The sequence below is a fragment of the Aulonocara stuartgranti genome (assembly GCF_965226115.1).
Source record: "Aulonocara stuartgranti genome assembly, chromosome: 7".
Classification (NCBI taxonomy): domain Eukaryota; kingdom Metazoa; phylum Chordata; class Actinopteri; order Cichliformes; family Cichlidae; genus Aulonocara; species Aulonocara stuartgranti.
This window is the reverse complement of record NC_138945.1, coordinates 18350384-18376889: the sequence shown is the minus strand read 5'-3', so window position 1 is coordinate 18376889 and position 26506 is coordinate 18350384. Positions and strand designations below refer to the sequence as shown.

At 41.0% G+C, this 26506-nt stretch overlaps 1 protein-coding gene across 7 annotated transcripts in view; it reads right to left on the bottom strand.

The window, feature by feature from the left end:
• The window catches only part of garnl3 (GTPase activating Rap/RanGAP domain like 3), a 79267-nt gene that overhangs the window by 50605 nt on the left and 2156 nt on the right, over positions 1–26506 (bottom strand). The window contains exon 1 of one of the 7 annotated variants that reach the window (XM_082542718.1): positions 19588–19628. The exons of 5 other annotated variants lie outside the window; for them this stretch is intronic. In XM_082542718.1, the coding sequence (XP_082398844.1) occupies positions 19588–19613 (26 nt within the window). In that variant the 5' untranslated portion in view covers positions 19614–19628. Of the gene's footprint in view, positions 1–8784; positions 9655–19587; positions 19629–26506 lie in introns of those variants that run through there. One more of the 7 variants, XM_082542716.1, reaches the window with a different exon arrangement.

The window sequence follows — 26506 nt, the reverse complement described above, 5'->3', positions numbered from 1 at the left end:
ACCCTAACCCTGCTAACTCTTTCCACATGCACGTCCTGCTTATTTTCCTCTGCTAACACCTATGTTTGGGTGCGCTGATACAATGATCCTGCCCATCAATGTGCTTAAATTTCCAGCTATTTCATCACACCGTGAGATATTTTGGCTTATTTATGCATATCTATGGTCTCAGGTATGTACTTTTACTGCTTTAAATATTTATTGAATGACAACTGCATTTGAAACACTCACTTTTCAGCTACATGCTTTGAGGACAGGCAGTAGTGAATCACACTACAAGAATAAGTCATTGGAGCCACCTGAGGCTACTGGTACTCATCACTTAACCGCTTAATGCATCGTGTCCTCCATACTCACAAGCCACCAGTCAGTCTTGTGTCACATATAAACAATTTCAAGTTGGCTTTATCAAAGTATTAAGTATTTATCAATGCATTATAACACACCACGAGCTGGCTCCTCTCACACTACTATCTCACTTTTCATCTAAGCACCACCTGGATAATTGTAGGAAAATCAGGGTGACTAGGTCAGTGGAGCTGCCAGAGGATAGAGCCATTTAATTATTCATAGTTGCCTATTACTTCTTTTATGCACTATGCTCACTAAAGGACTATAATATCATTTATTAAGTATTTACTATACACTCACCAGCTACTTCCACTGCTTATTAATGGATTTAGGCATGAAACATGGTCAGGACAACCTGCTTAAGTTCAAACTGAGTATCAGAATAGGAGGGGAAAAAGGTGATTTAAGTGACTTTGAAAGGTGACACTAACTCAAACTAAGGTATGCAGAATAGCATCTCTGACTGCATAACACGATCAACCATTAAGCAGATGGGGCACAGTAGCAGAAGACCACTGTCAACAACAGAAGTGTAAACAACATGATATCCCGCTCTGTATCAAAGGTTCAGGCTGGTGCTGGTGGTTTAATGGTTTGGAGGATAGTTGCATCCCATCCCTTTGTCCCAGCATGATAACACACCATGTCACAAAGCTCAGATCATCTCAATCTACAGTGGGGCAAAAAAGTATTTAGTCAGCCACCGATTGTGCAAGTTCCCCCACTTAAAATGATGACAGAGGTCAGTAATTTGCACCAGAGGTACACTTCAACTGTGAGAGACAGAATGTGAAAAAAAAAATCCATGAATTCACATGGTAGGATTTGTAAAGAATTTATTTTAGGTGGGGGAACTTGCACAATCGGTGGCTGACTAAATACTTTTTTGCCCCACTGTAGTTACCTGAGCATGACAGTAAGTTAATTATACTCAAAGAACCCCCACAATCACCAGATCTCAGTCTAATAGAGCAACTTTGGGATGTAATGCAATGGGAGGTTGGCATCATGGATGCACAGCTGACAAATGTTCAATAACTGTATGATGCTGCTGAGCCATCATGTACCAAAATCTCTGATGGATGTTTCCAGCACCATGTTGTATCTGTGCCTTGAAGATTTAAGGTAGTTCTCACGGCGAGTGGCCAGTGAGTGTCTAAAGAAAAAAAAAAATCAAATCCATATTTTCCACTTGTTGCCACTCCTTCAACATGAGTATGGGTAAGTAATCATCTTCTGCTTGTATTCACATTGGATTACTAGTAAATGTGAACTGTGTACTGTAATATGGGAATTCTATGTGGGGCTGTCTGTGCTTTTATATTATTTGCCCTTTCCAAATTTACCATTTTAACTACTGCTTCTTGCCCTTTGCACAGGATATTGTTTAGAGGTAGGATCAAAAGTTCCGAGGGGAATAACAGAAACTGGGGTGGCGGGTGAAAGCAATGAAGAGGGCAGGGGTACAAAGGTGAGACTCTTAGAGTTCAGGCGGGAGTCAGCGAAAAGGTTGCCATGACCCAAAGGGCACTTCTTTCCATTTTCAGTTATCCTACTTGTCCTTTTGGTCATTGGCATTAAATTCATATTGCGTCTTTCCTTCTTATGGTTTTCTTTTCTTTTCTCTGTCTGTTTCTCAGTATGGTGTGGCTGCCAGCAGCACAGTGACTGACCCGGGAGCTGTGTCCAACTCACTTCTGATTGAGATGGGGGTCCTGATTGAATTAGGCTCGAGTGATAGATGGAGATTGGTGTGGAGAGATGACTGCTGGTGATACACACTCGCACAGAGTTGACACAGGGACAGATTCAAACCAGTGCGCGCGCACACACACACACACACGCACGCACGCACGCACGCACGCACACGTAAAAGTTAAAAAAAATACTAATACAAAAAATTTAAGTGTTTCTCCAATATGAATAACCTTATCTGGTCCTAAAAGCATTATAATGGAGACATAAAGTAGTATTGCACAGAAGGGACAGAAAATAAGGAGCTGTTTTCTCTCTGGTTTAAGGAAAAATAAAATGATGACAAATTGAAAACACTAAAACATGCACAAGCGTAAGTTCTCCAATTTTCATTCTAGTTGAGATATAGATGAAAAGAGCAATAGCAAAAGAGATCTGAGTCACTAAGCTTATCACAGCATAGCTCGGACTCGCAGCTATAACATATTTAACACGTACACTGCACTTTCATGAATGTCATCATTTAACACTGAGAGGAAGTAAACAAGTGGATTTCTTTCCTCTCAGTGGTAAGTAAATTACAGTGAAAGCTGGTCAGTCATTCAAGTGTTTTTGTGATTATAAATGTCAGGTTTGACACTCGGTGCTCCACACAAAAGACCGAATATTTTTTTCCGTCCCTACAAAAACTTTGCTAAGAGACTCTCAGTATGACAGCACTGAATTGCCCTACAGTACTGCTGATACACCCATGTATCACTGCTTATTTTTAGTCATGACAATCGTGTTATTATCGATCCAACGTTATCCATGTAGAAGATATTCTTAGTAGCAATTTAAAAAGCCTCAAATCTTAAAGATGAATTGAAAAGACAAAGCGAGCCCAGTAGAATTCTAAAACGATCAATTAATTTGTCTATTCACAGCAGGCAGTGTTCTCAAAGTTCCCTTTGTGACGCTTTATTTCTTTGGAATGCTAAATGTCATAAGAATCTAGTTAAATCCCATTAGCAATAAAACCATTTATGAAGCAATGGCACTGCCAAATAGATGTGCAGTGCAATTCGTCATGCCGTGCAGTGTCATTCCCTTCCTCAAATGTTAATCAGAGAAGTTCCAGAAAGAAGAGAAGAGTGGCAGAAACAATGCCTCTCTGTCTATAGAATTTTATAAGATTAGACTGAACATAGAGAGCTGGATAGATGGATGCTGCTACAGTACCAGTTCATGCTCACATATGAGACATGTTTTTCTTTACAAGCATACGCACTGAGTACACACGGATCTGGGCAAATATCTCACAACTTGCAGTAACACTACAGATATAACTCTTGGGGAGGAAGTTTGTGTGGAGTTAAAGTTATTCGGCTGTCACGCAGCAACTGTGTGAAAACTGAAGTTGCATGTTCTCATCGGTACAGTATGCTAGCTGGTGCTTCAGGACAAATTGTTCAAACACAAGCACAAGTGTGTGTGACCTATCACAGAACTGCTTAAATCTTTAAAGGCTTTCATGATTTTATACATTTAACTTATGAGATTAGGATTAGAAGGCAAGGGGTAATCCATCTTCTGATAACCAATCACATTTGAACGGGATCATACTGGGTGCAGTAAACAATCCACAATAAGGAAAAAACATAAAGATTGCAATTGCCAAATTATTATTTCCACTGTGGGGGGAAATAATTATTTGATCCCCTGGCGAATTTATAAGATTTCTCACTTCCAGAGATAAGAAGTCTCTAATATTTATGATAGTTTCATTTTAATGGATAGAAAGTGTTTTATTTTGTTTTTTCTGGATGTTTGGTTGATATTCTGACTGGCTTTGTACACGTGTCACACAGATTACAACCAAACCTGCACAACACTGGAATGGGCTAAAAGACACTCACGAAGAGGCTTGGCGAGAACTTAACAGCTATTGACGCGATTATTCAAAAATGAAAGAAGTATAAAATGATCAATTGCCTTTAAATTGGAGATCAATGCAAGATCTCGCCTTTTGGGACGAGGATGATCATGATAAAGGTGATGGATCAATCCAAAACTACACAGCAGGAGCTTGTTAATGATTTGAAGGGACTAGAGACAGTCACCAGGAACATCACTGGGAACACACTACGCTGAAACCAAAAGAATTGATAGAGTTTCTGTAAAGAGGAGTGGGCTAAAATCCCTCCAGGGATGTCTGCAAACCTGGTGACAGACTACCAGAAGAATCTTACAGCTGTGAACAAGGATTTCTCTACTAAGTTCTGGCATCAAAACCATATATAGTCTCACGATGCTGCTGCCTTTTATTAGTTTTTCAAAAGTCATCTGCATAGAAAACAATGGTACAGGAAGTCCTCACCTAGAGATCCACCGGCGACACCAGAAGCCCCAAAATATTAGCCATTGTTCCTGAAAGCTAACTCAACCGATTAGCTGATGGGTGCTCAGCTTGATTCAGTGAATAACAGTGTGCTATTAACTGTACACCTTCCACATTTTGAATATCTTGTGTTACTGTGTATCATGTACCACGATTGCCTATTATGACCCCCATGTTTAGCCTCCTCTTCCTTTTTGGCCAACACCCTCTATTTCCCTTTTACCTCCATTTAACTCCTCACTCTGTGGTAAGGTTTATTTGTCTCTGCAGACAAGCTAAAGGGAGATGTAGGGCTGTTAATACATAATGCCCACTCAGGCTTAAAGGTTGCATTTGTGTGTGTGTGTGTGTGTGTGTGTGTGTGTGTGTGTGTGTGTGTGTGTGTGTGTGTGTGTGTGTGTGTACTACAGGATGTATCCATCATCGTCTCCTTACACTCTCCCATCCCTCATTCTTGCCTCTTCTACAGAGATGCGATTAAGAAAGTGGTCCAGCACAACAATACCTTCAACTATATGTGCCGTGGGTTTTTCTGCCCATAATGGGAGTTGCTGCCCTTCACTGTACCTCTGAGAGAGAGGGTCATGAAAGGGACTCTATCTTGGAGGAAGGTGATTAGGTGAAATTACCTCAACCATCTCCTTAATGAGAACCACTGCATCTCCCACTGAAGCTCATTTTGTTCATTTTATTAGTTTGGTGCTTCCAATGACGATTCTCATATTTTAAGTTAGGGCTGAACTGTGCGAAAGATGCATGTACAAGTGGTTCTGCATGCAGAGTAATCAAATCTTTACAACTGATATTTTTTGACTTATTTTGATTTGTTTATTTTTTTCAAAATCTCATAACCTCCATAATGCTCAAAGGGAAAAACATTGTTGCCAGACCGAGACTACATCTTCGTATGTTCTGGAAAACACTTGTAAAATGAAAGGTATTTTAACACATGTGTGAGGTGTAGCCGGTTACTTGTTTGTGCTCAATGTGGTTTCAGTCAGACCAAACAGATAAGCAACATTCATGCTGTGCTAACAAACTATTAGAGAGGTGGAACAAGCTGCGGGAGTGAAGTGCCCTGAATGTGATGAGGAACATGTACCTGTCAGAGAACAGAGCTGCAGGAGTGTAACACAGACAGGATTTCAAGTATATTCCAATTTATACACATACTCACTGGCAAAATATAAGGTACACCTGTTTAACTGATTGTTAATATAGCTATTCTTTCAGCCAATCACATGGGAGCAACTCAGTACATATAAACATGTAGACATAGCAAAGGACGACCTGTTGAAATTCAAACAGAAGAAGCAGAAGAATGAAAAAAAAGGAGATTTGAATGTGGCTTCAAGGTTGCCAGTTCTACATCCTGTACAATCCTGTGAGCAGCAGTTCTCTGGGTAAAAATGCCTTATTGACCATAGGAGTCAAAGGAGAATGACCAAACTGCCTTAAGTCGATAACGAACCAATACTAACTCAACCACTGGCTACATCCAAGGTATGCAGAAAAGCATCCCAACATGTCGAATCTTGAAGTAGATGGGCTGCAGAAGGAGAAGATCATACCAGGTGCCACTCCTATCAGCTAAGAACAGGAAACTGAGGTTATGGTTCATGTGGGGTCACCAAAATTGGACAACAGAAGAAAAAAGGAAAAGGAAAAAGGCTGCAGGGCCTGATTAGTATCGAGTTGTGCTGCAACATTCACATGGTAGGATCAGAATCAGTTGTAAACAACAGGAATGCATGGCTCCATTCTGCCTTCTATAGCAAAGGTTGAGGTTGGTGCTGGTGGTGTTATAGTGTGGGGAATAGTTTCTTGGCACACTTTAAACCCCACTCTTATACACCACATCCTATCCGAGTATTGCTGCTAACCATGTCTGTCCCTTTATGACTACAGTGTACAGATCTTCTCGTGGGTGCTTCCTGCAGGATAATGTGCGACGTCACAAAGCTCAAATCATCTCACACTGCCTTCCTGTACATGACAGTCTGTTCACTTTACTCAAACTGCCTCCATAGTCACCAGATCACATTCTAATAGAACGTGTTGGAACAGGAGATCAAATCATGGATGTACAGCCAAGAAATCTGGAGCAACTGTGTGATGCCATCATGTCAGTCATGATCATGTATAAGGAATGTTTCGAGCACATAGAATTAAGGAAGTTTGGTAACTAAAAGGTGTCCAACTAAGGTGTACTGGTAAAGTGTATCCGGTAAGGTAACCAGTGAGTGTATTTATATATTTCATAACAACATTAACTCTGAAATCAATATAGATAGTTAATCTATATACCATCCCCCCACCCCTACTGTCTGTGCCTGTAATGCAGTGTACTAAAAGTGTGTACATGATGAACTTTACATCTGCTTCACATCACCTTGTTTGCATCAGAGCAGCTAGTCCACTTTCAGGCTTGTATGACTGGCTGTAAGCCCATCAAGCTACCTCACTCTCCTGACATGGTGTGTCATTACATGGTTTTGAGATATAGCACAGCTGAAATTATAGTCCTGCATTTGAAGCCACCCATATGTTTAGACATCATAGCTTGAACTCTGCACCACAGCAGTCCAGACAATCACTTTCCAGCAGCATAATGGCTGTTAGCCAAAGCAAAATGACTTTGAAAGCTCAGAGCAAAGAGAAATCGCTTCGAAACGAACAAGGTAAGATGGATATTCATTACTCAAGTGCTGCCCTCAGTAATGCAGTACAGGAGAGGTTGGAAATTGTGGTTTCTGTCACAAGACAATGGACAGCAGCCTTTGAAATGGAGTGAAATGTAGAGTACACCCATCACACGAAACCTCCAACTGCTCCACGAGACTAAACCAGTCATTTTTTCCTATTACATTAAGCACTGTGTGACTCTTTAATCACAACAAAATGGGATTTGTTTATGAGAGAAAAAGATGCCAACAGGAGCAGGAACAATGCCAAACAAAAGACTTTTGGGGCCGACATAAAATATCCATTAGCTGGTACACAATTCAGAAATAATGTTACTTTTTGAAGGCTTTCCGACACAGGCTGTCTAACAACACATGAAGAAAAACTATAAATATTAGGAATTACTGCAAAAATATGATGTTATACTACCAACTGGAAGACTATTTTTGGGTAGTATGAGAAATTCCTTAAACTAATTTGTCAATTAAGCATTCACTATCCCAATTATAATTTCTTATTGTGCACTCCAGGATGTGATATAGAAAATTTGCATGTAAATATCAAAGTGAAGTTACTGACAGAGCTGCATAGCACACTACAGTATATGTATGCAAAGTAACTGCTACTCATTAACTTTTCTATAAGGACTTATGAATTATTCCCAATAAAACTAAGTCACAATTTGCAAGAGTGATCACTGAAAGCTAAGATGATGCAGAAATCACACAAAATGGGGCAAAAAAAAAAAAAAAAAAAAAAATCCAGATCAGCGATGTTAGAAATCATTTTAAGAATGGACATTTCACAGTCATCTTCACACAAACGCTGCAGTATGCTGCTGGCACCTCAGAGTATTTCCTATACACCCAGTCTCTGTGTTCAGCTGTCACTGCAGCCCAAAGCTTTCCCTTTTAAGCTGCTAAAAGAGCCGCAGCGGTGGCATTTCCCATCTGTAAAAAAGAAGAAGAAGAAGAAGAAGAAGAAGCTGGAAATGAGCTTCCACACAGTAAGCAGCCTTGGACTACATCTAAACTCAGCTGCTCAGCTTAAGCCAGATGCCTGCCTTCTGTGTGTCTCACATATGTTATACTGACACAAAGCCAGAATGCCGAATGCACCTCCACACCTTGAACTGAAAAGCAGGTTATGAATAATTCACATTTTTCCATGCACATAGCGCCTGTGATGTCTGTTCTCTCGGGCAAAAATGAAAGAAAATAAATGAACCAATTTGGTTTGCTTCTGTTTGTTTTTAATTTTTTAAAACTAACGACAGTAATTCGTTAATTAAAAGCTGTACGTTGAGAAGCTTTTTACTTCCAGACTGGAGACTTGTGGATTCAGCGGCGCTTTTAGTTAACAGAAGTAAACGAGCAAAGACCGATAAATCATGCACCTCACACGTAAAGTAGCCAGAACTCGACCAAAACCTGTCAGTTAGTGCACAAACAAGTCGCGGATCTAGCAGGTGCCAATGCGCACCGACAAATGGTGACAACGCTGGAAGACACCAGAGCAGGTGTTTCCAGCCTAATTTGCGTTCAGCTGCGTAAAATATGCGAGTGCTGGAGGAGATACGATAGCATGCAATCAACAGATGAGTGAGCGGCATTCACACAGGTATGAGTGGGATTTAGGTTGTTTTTTTGTTTTGTTGTTTTTTTTTTTTTTACCGCTGATTGAAAGTCAACAGTTTGTTAGAGGATGGATCCACACTGCTCATGTCCCCATGCGATGTTAGTCCAGCGGACAAGGCGACAGCAAACGGCAAACGGACGTCTTCCTCCACTCCTAACCCGCTAAGAGCGCTTGGTCATCACTGCGGCGCAAACTCCGACAACTGCTGACCAAAAAACAAAAAAGCCCCACGACTGGTATTCCAACTGCTTTTTTTTTTTTTTTTTTTGCAGCTCTTCTTTCAGAGCCAAAAAACTGTTCACTGCGTGATAGTGAAGCGGAACGGATCTGCCATAGGAGCTGTGCGTTTACTGTGTGGTCGCCCTCGCTCTCTCCCTCTCTTTCTCTTCCCCCTTCTCTCTCTCTCTTACACATAGACTCTTCATCAATGGTGCATTTCAAGTGGACACAATTTGTTGCTTGAGGCTCTGCAGCAAAAAGCACCATTCAGAGCGGCTTATTCTTCTCCAGGTTGATGCCGCTGTTACCTCACTGTCAATTATGCCGTGCGCCAAGCTTCTCGGTATCCCGCAAAGTGATGTTCAAGATGCATGACTTCAGGCTGAGGCTCACTTAAGAAAAAAAAATGTGGAGGGAAATTAAATTTTCGATCTCTTAAGTATCACTCCTGGTACGTAGCAGGAAATGGTCTCCAGTGTAGCTTTAGTCAGCTTAAACATGTAAATTGGAAATGTTTGGCTGCCATTACTTCCTCAAAAGTCACAGGCTCGGAAGTTTTAACTTAAAGATTCATTATTGAAAGAGTTGATGTTACTGCATCTCACTGGTTGTCTATAAATGACGAACAGTTTTGGATTGCCAGGTTGTGAAAAATACCGCTGTTGTTGCCAGTTGTAGTAAAAGATCCTGCCAAGTATTTTTCGACAACCTGGCTACTAAAATGATATTATTAATAATGGATAGAGGCCGATTTATAAAGTATTGGTAAATGAGTGAAAACATTAAAAGAGATTTTTCTCTTTCGCTCTATAAGTCAATCACTAGTGCACAACATGCTCTGGGGGACTCACAGAAATCTGGCCATAGACCAGGTATGGTATACCCCAGTGTAAGTAATGAGGGTCTAACTCCACATTCTTTATTTTGCATGAACAAGCACTGGATTAAATCTTTTTTTTTTTTTTTTTTAAATGAATGTGATGCTGTGAAGATTAACTGGTTACAGAACAAAGAAACTGTGTTGTGGCTAGGTGCAAGACCCAGCTGATTTGAGTAAACCAGACCAGTGACATCTCAGTTAGCTACAGCTGGATCCATCAGTTTTTACACTTAACAAAAGTATTGAATTAAGTGTTTGGGAATTATCAACATTTTCTTCTATACAACTCAAATTTCAGACAAAGGAGAATGGACTAGACTTAACAAAAAAACAAGACATTTATTGTGGCTGATAACATACATGAACAAAACAGGGAAACCAAATTAATCGAAGAACAAATCATGAAAAACCTAAACTGGGAAAACTAAATACTGTTAAATACTTGGAAATACCATGGAGACATGAGGGAGTGTAAACGGATGCACCGACAAGGAACTGAGGGAGACAGAGACAAAATATATACACTGAGAGAAAACAAGGAAAGTGGAAATGCATGGGAACACAGCTGGAATGAATAGGCATAAGAGATGGGGAAAGCAAAACTAAACACACTAAACACTGGACGATAGACTGTCAAAATAAAACACAGACTCAGACACCAGGGCCAGAAGGAAGGAACGTACATAGGAACAAGACAGTCTGGGGAGACATAGGGAGGAGACACAAAGAGACATGGAAACATGGAAACAGTTAAGGGAGACGAGACACGGAGGGAGGGAGAGAGGAGAGACATGACGGGTTGGGGAGATCACACATTGATGCACATGACAGACAGGAGAGACATGGAATGAAAAACAAGGAGGGGGACACAAACAGGAACGGGAGATAAAATTCAAAGACACACACACAGGGCGACGTAAACACAGATGACGTGACGGACTCACAAGCGGCACAGGGGTGAGACAAACACACACGAGGAACCTCAGACAAACCATAAACTGGGAATACCAGAAAACTCAAACATAGAAAGAACTAGACTCGAGGCTAAACTATAAAACCTGAACTTAAACCATGATTGTAATACAGAGGGTCACAAAAACACAAAGTCAAACTCAAAAGACCCAGCACCCTGACAGCGATGGTACCAGTGGAACCAACTGCTGTTTATTGATGATTTTGACTGCTGGTCTAAGCAGTAGCAGGATGAATTGTGAAGCAGACGGGGCTGTACTCTCTAATCTGCAAACAATGCATCTACAAATTGTGGAATCCTTTCAGAATAGTCTGTGAAGGTTTTCAGTCATCCAGGTCATTGTAATCTAAGGAGCTTGGAAAGAAAAGTGACTGGACTTGTTTAAGTTTCTTCATTGTGACGGCCAGTGGGCTGGCCTTGTGTTTTTCTTTTTCTTTTTCCTTTTCCTGTTTCTTGCAGGTAGGTGGAGCTGACCCAATTATTGATGCAGCACACCTGAGAGGCCAGTCCCAGTGTATATAAAGACACCTTGACTGAACCAGGGTGGCTGGCTTTTGGCTCCCTCTGGCACGTGTTATGTTTATTTGGAAGTTTCCGTTATGGCTGTTATGTCCTTTAACTTGTGTTTAAGTTGCTTTACCTTATTTTCATTAAATGTGTCTTACAGTCTTTAAAAGCCTGTGTGTGGTCTCCCATTTGTTTGTCACTTCCTATGAGTGGGAGTTTTTCCTTCCCACTCTTGATTCTTGGGGTTTTCTCTGTATTATTGTACGCTTTTAGCTTAGTTTATGCTGTTGCATTTGTGGCACTATTTAAATAAAAATATATTCAATGGGTGAACAGAGGAAAATTACAAAAATTGCATCATTATCCTTTTTTAAAGATAACAATAACTTTGGATCTGGTCCACTATTTTAACAGATGAATGTTGTAATCGGAAACAGGAAGGAAGGAAAATACTTCTCAGGTCAGTACATGGATGGCGCACAAAAAGTAAGCAATAATGACACCAGAAACATGTGAAGATGGATTTTAAATCTTATTTCTGAGCTCTCTCGCGTTTTTCCCTTTAAACACACAGACACAGCGGGTGAAATGTGATCTTTAGTATATATGATACCTTCACAATAGCGCAGCTACAGCCTGTGTCTCAAGCTCAGCCTACACACACACACACACACACACACACACAACATGAAAGACTGCAGGAATGCTCGGCTCAGGCTACATGGCACTCAGCTGCTCATCAATTTTTAATCAGCAGAAACCCCCCTCTGTGACATGCCATGCTACAGGAAAACACCTAAAGCTACCAACACACATGGCATTTTGTCTTGTTCGTTCTCTGGATGTGATAACCTTTATAAATAGCTCATGTTGAAATGCAGCTGTAATCTGCCACAGCCTGAAGCTTCAAAAACAAAATAAAAGAAGGAAAAAAAACCCTTTTAAACAAGACTGGAGTTCGTGTATGTAGTTTTCTGAGGTCAGGATTGAGTTACAATGAGCCAACCTGAGATAGCTCAACACCCCTAAGCTCTAATTAGAGCCCAGGGGCCAATAACTCGCACAAAGAGGCAGTCATACAAGTTACATAAACACAGCTCTGTCACACCCTCCCACTGTCACACCATATCGTGCACTGGCGTCCGTGGCCTTTGCATAAAGGGTTTATTCTTTTAACCGATGCTTATGAAGTTATTCTTTAACAAGGGAAGTGAGAACAGGGATAGACTTCCTCTTCGCAGATCAGTCTGCTAATACGGCAGAGGGGGGTGGGGTTGGAGGGCGGGCATCCTGAATGCATAACAAAACGGGCTGAGAAGAAACACTACAGTAAGTGTAATGTAACAACAGCCTGCTTGAGGTGATGAATATAATGCACAGCTTACGTACAAAGTTAAATAATACAGGACATGAATCCACCAAAATATTGCCTTTATTTTAGTTTGTGCAGTTCTAATAAGTTTGACACAGCCTGCACTCTTTTAGGCCGCTTGCTTCTAGTCTTCAGGAAGAGTTCTGCTTGAAGGATATTCAAAGCTCTTCTTTGGATCTCAGCTGCCTTTTATTCCATTCTTTGTAAAGGTGACACCACACTGCTTCAATAATGTTGCGATGCAGGCTCTGGGATGGGGCCGATCCATAACTGATAGTGTCCCACTCTATGATGTTCTATTCAGGTATGCTTTTACTTCTTTTGGGATCATTGTTATGCTGAAAAATCAAGGTGTTGCCAATAAGATGCTTTCTAGACAGTATTGCACGTTGGATCAGACAGGAACATACCATCCTGTAGTGTTCATATTTCCATCAGCTTTGCAAGAGCTCCAACACCACTGGCTGAAATGCAGCCCCACACCATGACCGTGGTCTACAGATGGCTGCAGACAATCACTGTTGTACCTTTCTCCTGACTGTCAACTCAATGTTGATGATCAAAAATGTATTTGATTGCCTATTGTCACTGATTTTCAGTCCAGTTCTTGTGTAACTTGGCAAGCCTCAGCCTTTTCTATCTTTTCTACCCTTCTATTGAGACAATTTCTGATGAGGTTTCTATGAATAGTAGATGAATCAACAGGTCATTTACTAAAGTCCCTAAAGACAAAATTTAAAATGGTCAGTGTTAAATGGCTTTGCAGTCAGTTTGAAAGGTTGCCTCCTACCTGCAAGGCAAACTGTCCAATTCATTTGCAACTGGAAATTGATTAGCATGAGCAAAGAAAATTAAACATAATTACTGGACTATTTTTTTTCTAGCTTCAAAGAGTTGCTGCAATATTTAAATTATAGCTGCTTTATGTTGCAGAGCTTCAATTTAAAAAAAAAATCTACTAAGCTTTGTCTTCAGGACTTCAGCAGAAAGTTAAAAATCAATGTTTAGAATTTGTTTTTTAACTCTTGTATGTGTGCAGGACGCGGCAGTAGTGGACTTTCTCAGGCTCTTTGTTCCCCAGACGACTGGAACTTTAAAGATCAGATTGTATATGTAGGCGTAAGCATTACAGTGTGTGGATTTACAGTCCATGTGTCAATGCCAGTAAGGCTGAGGTGCAGAGGTACACTGATTGTTTATTCACTTGCAGGGTGAGCCACGGCAGTTGAAGCACATGAAGCTAGCTACAAGGTGGGGATCAAGAGCTCTTGACTCAATAGTGCGATAATCCCTTTGAGCTCCACCACCCTCTCTCTGGACAGCTGCCACTCAGGCCCTGCAGTCTCACGATCTAAGCCACGGCACTTTTCCCACACATAGGATAAACAAGGCTTGTCTGAAAGTGTATAATATACAGTGATGGCTACATCACATGAAATCCAGTGGGAGTATCTTCTATAAATAAATTGGTATGGATGAAAATGAGCGAAAAATGTAAACACTGCAGACAATAATATGCAAAAGTGGACGACATGCACAGTGGGGTTATTATCTGTCATGTACGCGACATGCAAATGAAAACACCTGCCGTGATGTCACTTCTTTGATGAGCCGCTGCTTGTGGATAATGTGTAACCTGCAAGAGGAACCAGTCATTAAAGATGGCTCCATTTGATAGTGCTGTGTGATGCTGCAGAATTTGGAATACATCCGATACCAAGTAAATACAGTACTGCCAATACCAATACACAAGTTGCCTTTGTCAGTTTAAAGTAAGGGAGAGCAGTGTGTCATGATTTATGAGTTGATCATAAATTTGCAAGTCATCAGCACATTTTAATGTCCATCACATCACAGTGATTTATACTTTCCACAATAATTAGAACACGCAACAAAACACACCTTCCAGTTTTTCACCTATTCTAAAAGTGCGTTATTTTTTTTGAAAACCTGGAATGTAAATGTGCCCGTTTTTCAAACACTTTGGATAAGCTTCTATTGTTAGAATATGACTGGCTGTGAAAAAAACAAAAACTAGGCGATACAGGTAAGTAAGTAAGTAAATAAAACTTTATTTATATAGCAACTTTCTAGATAAAAGATCACAAAGTGCTTCACACAAGGATAACAAACAAAACAGACCACAGTTAACAAAATGCAATTCTAAAAAGATGAGTTTTTAGTTGGTTTTTGAAAGAAGCTACTGAGTCCAGAGATCTTATGCTCAGTGGGAGAGAGTTCCACAGGTGACACGTAGACGTTTTTCATAGTGAAAAATGTTTTTTTTTTTCCACAAAGTATCAATCCTATCATGCTAGTATCAATCCAGTACCAATGTTAGCATCAATACTATCGATATTTGGATCGTTCTGCCCACCTCTATTCCCTTTCATTATTGCAAGTTTGAGCGATTATAATGATTTCCACACTGGAAGAGGAGCTTGAACTAGCTTGGACTGTGCAGGTTTTTATCAATGGTGTAAATGAACTACTGTAAATGCTTTTCCAAAAGTTGATTCTGTTCATCTGGACGTAGCGTTTTGTGGGAGAAACGTTTCATCACTCATCCAAGATGGCAAAAGATGTACCCTTAGGCCCCCTCCTCGATTCAGAGATGGTCTTTCCCTTTTCACGTAATTGGCCTCCTTGACTCCGCGCTCAAACCAGCTTTCCTCCCTGTCCAAGATGTGCACATCCTCATCCTTGGAAGAGTGTCCACTGGCCTGTAGGTGTAAATAGACTGCAGAGTCCTGGCCTGACGAGGTGGCTCTTCTGTGTCTCGTTGGGTCTCGTTTCAGGGGCTCATAAGTATTTTCATCACTGAGTAGTGACAAAATTTTCTCATGATAGTCTTTCTGTTTTAGCAATACTGTGCACCTAGCCTTGTCTGCCGGAAGGATGATGTTGTTGTCATCACTAAGTGATGTGAGTGCCTTCCTCTCCTTCATGGTGATATTGGATGCTGGGGGCTTTGCATTGCTGAGACAGGCCGAAACTTTCGTCCGCAGTTGCCCTGCTTACACTTCTGCAATATTGTTGTTACGAATTGCTGTTTCTGTGGCTGTGATCAGCTCCACTAGGGGGATTTGTCTCGGTGTGACAGCAAAATTCAACCCTTTAGCAATTGATCAGTGGTCTTTGATCAGTGGGTTTTGGTCAGTGGTTGTTGATCAATGGTCATGAGAATTTGCATAATTAAGATTAAGGAACTGACCTCCCAGTGGGCTGGTTTCAGTAATTATGCAAATGTACTGTTTATAAGATTTGGGGAAACCTGCAGTCAGCTGAGACTGAAGAAGTCACTTGGATGAGTGACGAAACGTTTCTCCCACAAAACGCTACATCAAGATGAACAGAATCAACTTTCTGGAGATTTACTTACCTGGATGATTGAGAATGCATCAAGATACTGTAAATGCTTGCTACTTATAGTCCAGCTTCACCATCAGGTTTGTGTATTGTGCATATTGCTGCACAACATTTACATTACAGTTACAGTTGCTTAGGTACCTATCAGAGAAGGAAGCATGTCAAAATGCAGTGACTTTAGGACAATGAAAGAGTCGTTCCCTAACTGAGATTATGAGTTCCAGTAGCCCACTATATTTATATTTCCCCTTTCATAAATTTTTCCAATGCTTCACACACACACACACACACACACACACACACACACACACACACACACACACACACACACACACACACACGATTTGGATTCAGGCCTTGGCTTCTCTGTTCTTAGTGCATCTCAAATGCCAGCCGGTCACCATGTGGCCTCAGTGAAATGCCACTATGTCAGGCTGTGTCGATTGATGATGGCAGTCATGTTGTTAAATGTAATCAGGTGAATTAACCTTTTGCCTGTGACGCTCAGACCGGTCCTGGACACCTCTGTGCCCTTGGCACTTTAGCTACATGTGCATGTGAATGTCTGCTTTTGTATTTTTTTGTTTAATGCCAAAACTGTGTTTCAGACCAGTTCACTACCAAATAACACTGGCACTAACAACAAGAGCCAAAAGCTTTATTACCCTCAGATTTATGGGAAAATGTATAGAAACACCACTCGAAAAAGAGAGAACATAACTGCTTGACAAAATGCAGAGGGCTGGCCCACAAGAAACATATCGTTATTAAAAAGTGCCATATCCACAGTTAAAAACTTACAATAGAGAAATAATATTAACTATATAAATAAAGTACTACAGAGAAATGAGAATTCCTATGTCTTCAAACATGTAATGTACCCACGCTTACAGTATGACCGTTTCAAGCAACAGGAGTCAATGCAAGAGAGCAAAATATAATAGACTATGCCCAGTATCCAAAGTGACAGATTTAGTGACAGCTGATATTGGAACCCCTTTGATTTCCTAGTTTATAATCACTGAATCTAATATGTTTCCCTTTGTAACAAAAATATGTCTCTATTACCATAAACACTGTTAGGAATTTGAACCTTGAAATCAAAGAAAAACATCTTATTCTATAATTTCCTTATTGGATATTTGTTGTTGCTTTTAGGCTCATGAGAGGTATGGAGCTCCTGACACACCGTGTAGATGAGTGCACTGCTTGAATGCAGAACAGACATGAGATAAATTCAGCTTTTTTCACGAAAATAAACCCGGTGAAGTTGATGCCTGATATGAAACCCTGGGCGGACTCCTCCTGGTGTCCTCACAGATATCACTGCTTTTTAATGTACACCCTCCTCCTAGTGGAGAGACGTGATATCAAACATGCTGCTCAACGTGAATTTGAACTCATCTTCACATAATGTGAGCAGTTATAAAATCTCACATTGTGAGAGGTGTGTGCCTGTCTGTGACTCTGAATTCTTCAATCCTTCTCTTTTCAGCCTATATCATGCAGCCATATGGTCCCACTGTTTTTACAGGGAGAGTCTGCCCTCTTGTGGTTTTAGCTTTTATCACAGTTGAATGAGAAGGAAAACTGCACAATCACCAAGTATTAGTTCTTGGTGGCACGAATTCTGTGAGATGTAGGAAATATTATTAGCAAGTCCGCAGATATTGCAGCTGCACATTACTGCTGTGTTACTACATCCCAAAGGAGTTGTGATAGACTCGAATCGGAGACAGAAACCACTGAAGTCCACTTAACTCTTTGTCATGTTCATAAGAGCCATTTCAGACAACTTACATCATCATACTGCAGGCAACCTTTGGAAGATGCGCACGGTCAGCTGCAATATTCAAATAAGCTTTGGCCTTTAAAGTAAACTGAGTGGGAACAGCAACTGTTTACACAAGCCAGGTTGGGTCCATGAATTCATGCTGTTGAAGCCAAATTTTCTGAGCCTACCATCTTCAGCCTCAGCAGAAACTGAGTTTGATCTGACTGTCTGTTTGCTGTGTCTTAGAGAGCCTGTGTCCACTGTAGTTTCACATTTCTGTTTTTGGTTGACAACAATGGAGCCCAACATCATTTTCTTCTGTTCATGTGAGGTGTTTTGCATTCTGACATAATCTGTGGTTTCACAGCTGTTGTGTCCGATTCACACATTATTCTCTGAACCATGCACAACTACTGCTCGTTTGCAACATGAGGATTAAACTCCAGAAACGGTCTTGCTTGGAGATCAGCAGTTTCAAGAACACTAAAGCCACGATCAAAGTCACTGAGTTTACATTTTGTCCCCACCCTGATGTTTGTCTTTCTGAGAATACATGACTTCTGACTTTAATCTTGAACTTTTTAATCAGAATATAGCATCAAGTCAATTAAACTCGTAGGATTTGTGGATTAGTTTCAGCTGCTTTGGTGTTAATGAAATTAACAACAGGTGCAATAGAGCAGCAACAATGAGACAACAAATTGTGCTGAAAGCACAGGTAGAGGTGGAGGCCACTGACATTTTTTTCCTCCTCATCTTTTCTGACTGTTTTGTCACTAGTTTTTCATTTGACTAGGGTCAGTATCATTACTGGTAGCGATACCTGGATCCTACAGAGGTTGCAGGAAGTAGTCCAACACCTCCAGGATGGCACATCAATATGCACCATTGCCAGAAGGTTTGCTGTGTCCCCCGACACAGTCTAGAAAACATGGAGGAGATTCTAGGAAGCAGACAGACAGGGCTGTAGAAGTTCCAAACCCATCAGCAGACTGGTATCTACTCCTTTGTGCAAGGATGAACAGCGTGAGCTCAGCCAGACCTACAAAGTGACCTCCAGCATTACACTGGTGTGAATGTCTCTGACCAAACAATCAGAAACTTCATGAGTGTGGCCTGAGGGCATTCGCCATAGAATACCAGAATTGGCAGGTGGCAGCCTGAGCTTTTCACAGATGAGAGCAGGTTTGCCCCGATGCTACCTGTAACACCATTCAGCACGGCTGGTTTGGTGGCTGGTCAGTGATGGTGTAGGGAGGCATATCCATGGAGGGACACACAGCATGTCCTGATGTTGTCAGGAAACTACTGAGCACCATTTTTCATACCATTAATTTTCATTTTTATTAAATGGCATCATTTCATTTGTGACGCATTACCCAGTCCCCAATAGTGTAGATATCCAGCATGTTTTTTAGATTGAGATCTGATATGTTTTCAAAGTGTTCCTTTCATTTTTTTTTTAGCATTGCACATTTGCATGTACTTGATTTCATAGTTTAGTGAGGCTGCAACGACTCATCACAGTAATCGATGACGCCTGCGTATAAACATTTGTACTCAGTTTCTTGTTATCAGAATTAACTATATTAACTTGAGTCTCTTAACTTTCCAACTAATGCAAACATCACACCAAAGGTCATTTTAAAAAATGTGGTTACCAGACAAAAAAAGTATGAAAGCCTAATTTTCTTATTTTTCAACAGGTTATCTCAATTTAAAAGCATTAAACAGTCCCACTTACTTTAACCTCCTCTTGCCTTGGGCCATATCATTGCTGTCTCAACTTCCTCAAAGGGTGTTCCCACACTAAAATGCAACAGTATATCATTTCCGTTCCTCATTTGAAAAAGAAAACCGGTTATGACACATGAGGTGCTAAAGCCTAAAATTTCTCAGAGGGGGTCTTAAAGACTCTGTGTCGGACATCTCGGCAACAATAGTGATGCACTGTTGGGAAAATGCATCTGTGAGTATGCACCTGTGTTTGTGTAAACCAACATGCATGCTTTCTTTATCCAAAACAACACAGGAGAAATAGCATCATGCAATGCAATCTGTACGCAACTGCAGTATGAGACCTATAGTGGGGTGGAGTGGGGGGTTTGCGACAACTCCTTTGAGCAGTTTTCTGAAATACAAGCTCAAATTTAAGCGAGTTTATTTCAGCTTTGCCTTCACAACCTCTGCATGCCCTTATTTTTCTACAAGTGCATTTAAACTGCACTTCCAACTCCTTCTTTCTTACATGTCTTGTTCTGTTGCTCACCCGCTAACCAAGAAGTGGTTTTGGCTGGCCTCCTAAAAAACCGCAGGGTAAAAATGTCCAACAGTAACCCTTCACACGCTCCATTTCTCACACCATCTCTCCTGGATAACTTTTTAAGGATGACCACGATACAGCTGGTGGGTGAGAAACAGCATATGTTGTATACTCACAGCTTTTCTATATGTGCAGACTTCCTTTCAACTTTCAAACATTTACTTTCACTTTGAAAGTGACCTTGCTATAAAGGCAGTTTGTAATAGTTTGCGAAAAAAAATAAAACGCTCCCCAGATTATGAGTCTTGTGTGCATGTGGCTTGCGGCTGAGCTTGAGGTGGCCACATCTCAACCAATACCCGGCTTTAAGTACAACTCGCTCTATGCTTGGTCTTATTCCGGCCAACTATAATGGGAAATGTTTTCCACTCCAAGCTTTCCTGGAACAGTGCACAGTGCATTTTAATGTGTAGGTATGTGTCTAAAAAACCCTAAATGGAAGCAGATGTTTTAGTCAAAAGAATAAAAGTTTACATGGGGTTGTAATCAAGTGAGGGACTTTTCTTTCGTTTTCAGCTTCTTCTTTTTTTTCTTCTTCGTAGTAATTTGAGTCTATTTTACTGTCAAAATGAGCCTGGTGCGCTGCATCGTGCGCATGGCTGAACTGAGCTGGCTTGTGCTGAGCTATGCAGCCACATATGGGAGCGATTACAGTCCAGTGTTTATCAGACCTTGCTGAGAGACCGACTGTGTGGCTGAGCAGAGCAGAACCAGCCGTGTGCACATGATTTCAGTTCCCAGCCTACAACCTTGTAGGGGAAATCAGACAAGTAATACAATACAGCAAAACAGCGTGCGATTGGCACTCCTGGGAGCAGAAACTGAAATAACTGGTTAGTTTACCAGTTGGATAATTCATTTATAGGAAATGTATGCACGGTCATTTCCATACTATAGTTAAAAAACAGGGAAGGTGCCAAAATTCAATCCTCAAAGTGTGTTGACAGATCTGCTGCATATGTGAGAACAGTTGTAAAAAGCTGCTCGTGTCTCCAGAGGGAGCTGTGTGAACTTGGAAATGTAATATAAAAAAACAACAAAAACAAATCAAGGGATGTGGATTCACCCATGAGTGAAAGCAACTGTAAAATTGTTTTAGAAAAAAAAGTACGTATATATAATTTTACATGTCAAAACACGTCTTATTGTCATGCAAGTATTTCCAAATGTTTGGAGCCATGCCTGATTTCTTTATATTTTGCAGGAAAATGGGAAAAAGGTGCACTGACTTATTGAAACATATGCAAGAATTTATGGGAATGCAGTATATAAAGGCCAAAACAGAGTCTGTACATCATGCTGATAACGATTTCAACCAAAAGTCATTTTTACTCAATTTTGTGTGTAATTTGACACATCTCAGGCTTTTCTTTCTGTTTCCTTTACTTAAAAATGGCTTCTAGACGGCTAAGCATATGTCAAAGTATTTTGTGATGAAGCTACAGTGAACAATAGATTGATCAACTGAAAGCCCAGACACATCTCTCAGACACCTGTCAAACACTGTTATCAGTGGTGCTTCTTGTAGATTCAACTGCAGAAATGGGAAAAATTGTGTGTTTTTGTGACAGACGTCTGCTAACAAAGTGCTTAAAGATATGACTTAAAACTGGTTCTTTGCCTAGTTGTCAAAAAGCACAACATAGTCCATCCCCTGGATTTTTATACTCATTCATCAGTCAGTGTTACGTGATTTAAAAAGAAAACAAACATTTCCCTGAAGATAAACAGTTCCAAGAAGTCGACTGACAATGCATGAAAAAACAACCAATGTCTAAAGAAAAACTTTGAGAGACTGAGATAAAGACTGGAAAACTATTGCTTAAGACCTCTTTAAAAATGACAAGAAAATCTCCTTGGAAGCAAAGTATGAAGAAATTAAGGGTGGCTCAACACTTTTGCACAATACTGTAGAGTGTAAATATGAAACCTTTGCATATGGGTAAGAAGGAAGTATGTTTAGCTGAACTCTAAGATACACTCCCTATCTGTTAGTAAATGTATCTGCAGCAGTTAATTTGCATTGGGAGTAATGTTTTGATGAACCTGAAGAACGTATGAAATAAGAACCTTTATTGCACTCTTGCAAACTGGCTGTAAATGTAAAATTTCAACCATATTAAGATAACAACTTGAAATGATCACACTGGATTCCTTTCGCATTTTAAATACGTCTCTTATTAAATTTGTCAACATTAGTTTCCTCCATTAACCACAAACACCTTAGGTTAAACAGGATTTTGGATATTTTCTTTAGCTGCTAGCTTTCTGGACATGTGATGAAAATAGAGGAAAGGAGCCAATGACAGAGGAGGTGTCTGATCAAAAGGTCAACAAAATGACTTTGACCCACAGATTAAGAAACCACAGGCTACTTACTGTTTAAAACCACAATCAACATTGCTTTGTTTTAAAAATCTGTGACAATAAAGGCCCATTAAACCGCGAAAGGTTAAGAGACTGAACCTAAACAAACCATAAACATGGCTCTGTCACATGACTCTGACAGATAGATCGGGTGAATGATAATATCGGTGTATTAAAGGTTTATGTCAGAATTAAATGCTCTTCTTTATTTATTTTAGAAAACTGAACATAGTGGTTTCCCAGGGATCTGGGAGCAAGCTGGGGAGTGGGACATCTGGGCATCTCTGCATAGAGACGCGCCCTGGACCTCAAACTGAGAACAAGGAGACCATATTTAAAATGTTGTTGTGAGTCATTAAAAACAAAATCATCGGCTTTAGTTGTTTGATTTGCAGGACATAAACAATCCTAGTTACAGTTAACCTTTAATGCATTAAATTCCAACTGTCTACACCGCTCCTGCGCTCATCTTTCAATGCAAACACATACTGTGCCGAACAAGGTTTACATCTGTGCGAGAGAACGTCCACAGTATGCAAAGCAGAGGAGTACCTTAAGTCAGCAAAAATGTCAAATGGTCCACCCAACCAGCCTCCCCCTCCTCCTGCTGGGTGCGTTATGACAGACTGTAAAGCAGGGGGAGACCCACAACCTACAGGAAAGCAACTAACATTTGAAGTGTGTGTTCTTCATTTGCATTGAGCTTTGAAGCCTACTATAAAAAGTTCACCAGGAAACCACAAAAGGACAAACCCAAATATATGTTTCCTTCTTTTTTTTCTTCTTAAAGATACATATGCTCACCACTCCCACTCCAGTTCAGTTACGAAGCGCACGGAGAGCAGCGGATTTCGGCTTCTCCTAGATTCGGTCTTTAGGCAATGTGATGCGCAGCAAGCTACGGCAACCCCCCACCCCCACTCCCCACACACACACACACACACACACACACACACACACACACACACACACACACACACAAAACACTGTGGGTTTGGCAACAGGCAAGGTTAATGACGACACTGACAGCACTTCAAAGCGCGTGTGCTCGAATAACCACTCAAGTGAGAAGTTCAAGGCAAGTGAGGATGAAAGCGCGTGCGACTAACATTGTGTAAGAGTTTCACAGCTCACAGGCCACCACAGAGATCTACTGTATTTGCACAGGTGAAGTTGGTACTGCACTGTTAGTCTAATGAGTGAATAGAGGCATACACAGGCAGATAAGCCAACAGAAAAGTGATTGATGAACAGCACAAAACAACTAACCCATGCTCTGAAAACCTAATCTTCCCCTGCCTATAATGCAAACAGACTTCTTATCTTGAACTGGTCTGTGTTACAAAATTAAACCATAGTAATCTATTTTTTTTACTCACATGTTGTTCTCTGTTGGTCTCTGTTAGTCTCCCTTGCAGTAACATGCAGCTACCACTTAAATAAACTATAGCTTCTTGATGAGGGATTGATAAGTGAAACCCCCCCCAAAACATTCTACACAGCGAAGTTTCCCCTGAGTTTTTGATTCAGGCTTCATCAGGGGACGTCTTCTTCCCTGTGGCCTCTTTGTTTTTCATCTTTGTGCTTACTACTAGCAATGAGTGCTCACATAGTTCTCTTTGTCTCTCTTGCACTATTTCCTGAAGTTGCGATTGTTCTGCCAGTTCGTGGTCAGAGTCGAGCCAGCTCTTTCTTGGCTCCTTGAAGTGACACCTAGCCTAATCTCGCTGAGGCACAATTAGCCAATGCTGGTGGGGAGTGCTCTGAGACAAACCAGAGCCAAGAGTTTAGTGACAGGCGGACTTGACAAACAGACGTGTTGCGATTGTTTTGGAAAACAATGGAAAACGACTGTAATTAGGTAAGGATTTGTTATTCCTGGAGGATATCCAGACTCTCCCTCTGTCAGGCTCAAAGCTCCAGGGCAAAGACAATGCTTTCTATGTACTTGCTTTGAGTGTATGCACAAGCATAATTAACCTCATATTTCTTAAAACATACTCCAGAGATTAGCAGAGCATTTCTAGAACACTGCCAGTCTCAGGCTGGATCCAAACAGATTCAGCAGAACTGGAGATAGTCTTTGTTTCCCTTCTTTTTTTCAGAGAAGCACCCTTTCTGTGAAAACCTGGTACCCGTGTTGTCCGGGAGTCTATGCCAGCTAACACTGGATGAACAGGGCACACCTTAAACAGCCCACCAGTCTATCACTGGGCTTCACGTCCACAGTTTGCACATATGTCCAAGTTAGTTTAACCAGTTCGACTAACTAGCAACGCCCCAACCAGTCACAGGAGATTGCCCAGACCTTCATGATGACACATGACAGTGCTAAGAACTGCAAAGGTACAAGACCCAATGATGCTTTTAAAATCTTCCTTCGTAAATATTGACTGGCAGGAAGTCCTCGAGGCTACAGCTTCAAAATTCCTCCAAAGGCTATAAGTCAGCAGACTTGGGTTCCCAAATTAGTTACTGTACATTTCATTGCTGAACTGGAGAATTGAGAGCATTATGCTTATAGCCAATGTAGGCTTGAGCCACAAGGCACAGAGGTCCATGATAGGCTATGGAGCCTAGATAGACCAGAGTGTAAAATTGGCTGACTTCCCCTTCAGAGTCCAGACACCTTCAGACATGTGCACAACTGTACTTGATGCACAGAAATACACACACCAGCTGAACCACCTGCATCCCTCACCGAATAAATCGAGAGCAGCAGAGGAAAATGGCCCTGTAATTGGTTTCAGTGGTCCATCTAAGTATTGCAGCTACATGCTGTCAGTGAGAATATCCGCCAACTGGTGTTCCGCTGACTTTGTTAGATAAGGCTTAGTCATGATGAAGCAGTGTCCAGATCACAGTTGGAAATATTAATGGGATGTGGCATGTTTATACCAGAGTGTATTAACTCCAGCAGCTTAGCACCGATCACGACAGCTTTACACCGTTAACTGAGCTTTTGGACTTGTTGTGAAATGACGACACGATTGACTGACCATTTGTAGCAGAACATCGTGGGGACTTTCATGCTTTCAGACATTTGATAAATGTCACATTGAAATTTGGGAAATTACGATCTTCATCTTTCATCGCTTTTTTTTCTCCCGCTTTTCAGATTTATGGGCCAAGCAACGAATGAATCAACTGAGAAAATAATAACAAGATCAAATGATCACAACAGAATCATTAGCTGGTGCCCTAAGGAACTCCTTTCAAATGCTGCAAGATGTTTCCCACTGTCTGCAGCACGAAGGAGAAAATGTCTAGATAATGCTGCTTCATAATAGAGTTTGCTAACATACATATAGAACAACTCAGCCAGTTTGTGTGAGAGAGCGCAAGCCCGATCCTGCCTGTGACAGCATGTTTCTAACGTACAGCATGTGTGCTTAAGAAGTGGTCACAATGTGTCACATCTGTACGGTCAGATGTGACACTCTGCACTGCCTCTCTGCAGTGCAATGAATTATACACAGACTTCTCAGCAGAAGCCTCTCACTTGAGTGTCTTCCATATCCACCCCTCCACCTCTCAGTACAGCAGAGAATCTATTTCCCCACGCAGTCCCACTTTAGGCCTGCCTCTGATTGATTGTCTGTTAAACTGCTAGTGTCTGAGAGACAGAGTGCCAGGAAGCTTTACAGTGTGACTCTGGGTCCAGCGCAGAACAGCATAGAAATGGAAGAAACTCATTCACTGCACGAGATAGGTCTGGCTCATTAGAAGGGATGTGTAATTTGAATGTAAGTGGACACAAAACTAGCCAAATTACAACCCACATATGCACGCTGTGTGCAAAACATGGCTCTGTTGCCATAAGTCAGACGTGCAGTCAGATATTTAGCCATCTCCCTGACAGAAGTCTCACCATCAATAGACACACTGGGACAAAGTTATAAGCCATAAGAGCAATGAAGCGAGATCTGTGAGTAATCTTGCACTTGTGTACACCTCCACAGCTCGTCTGAAA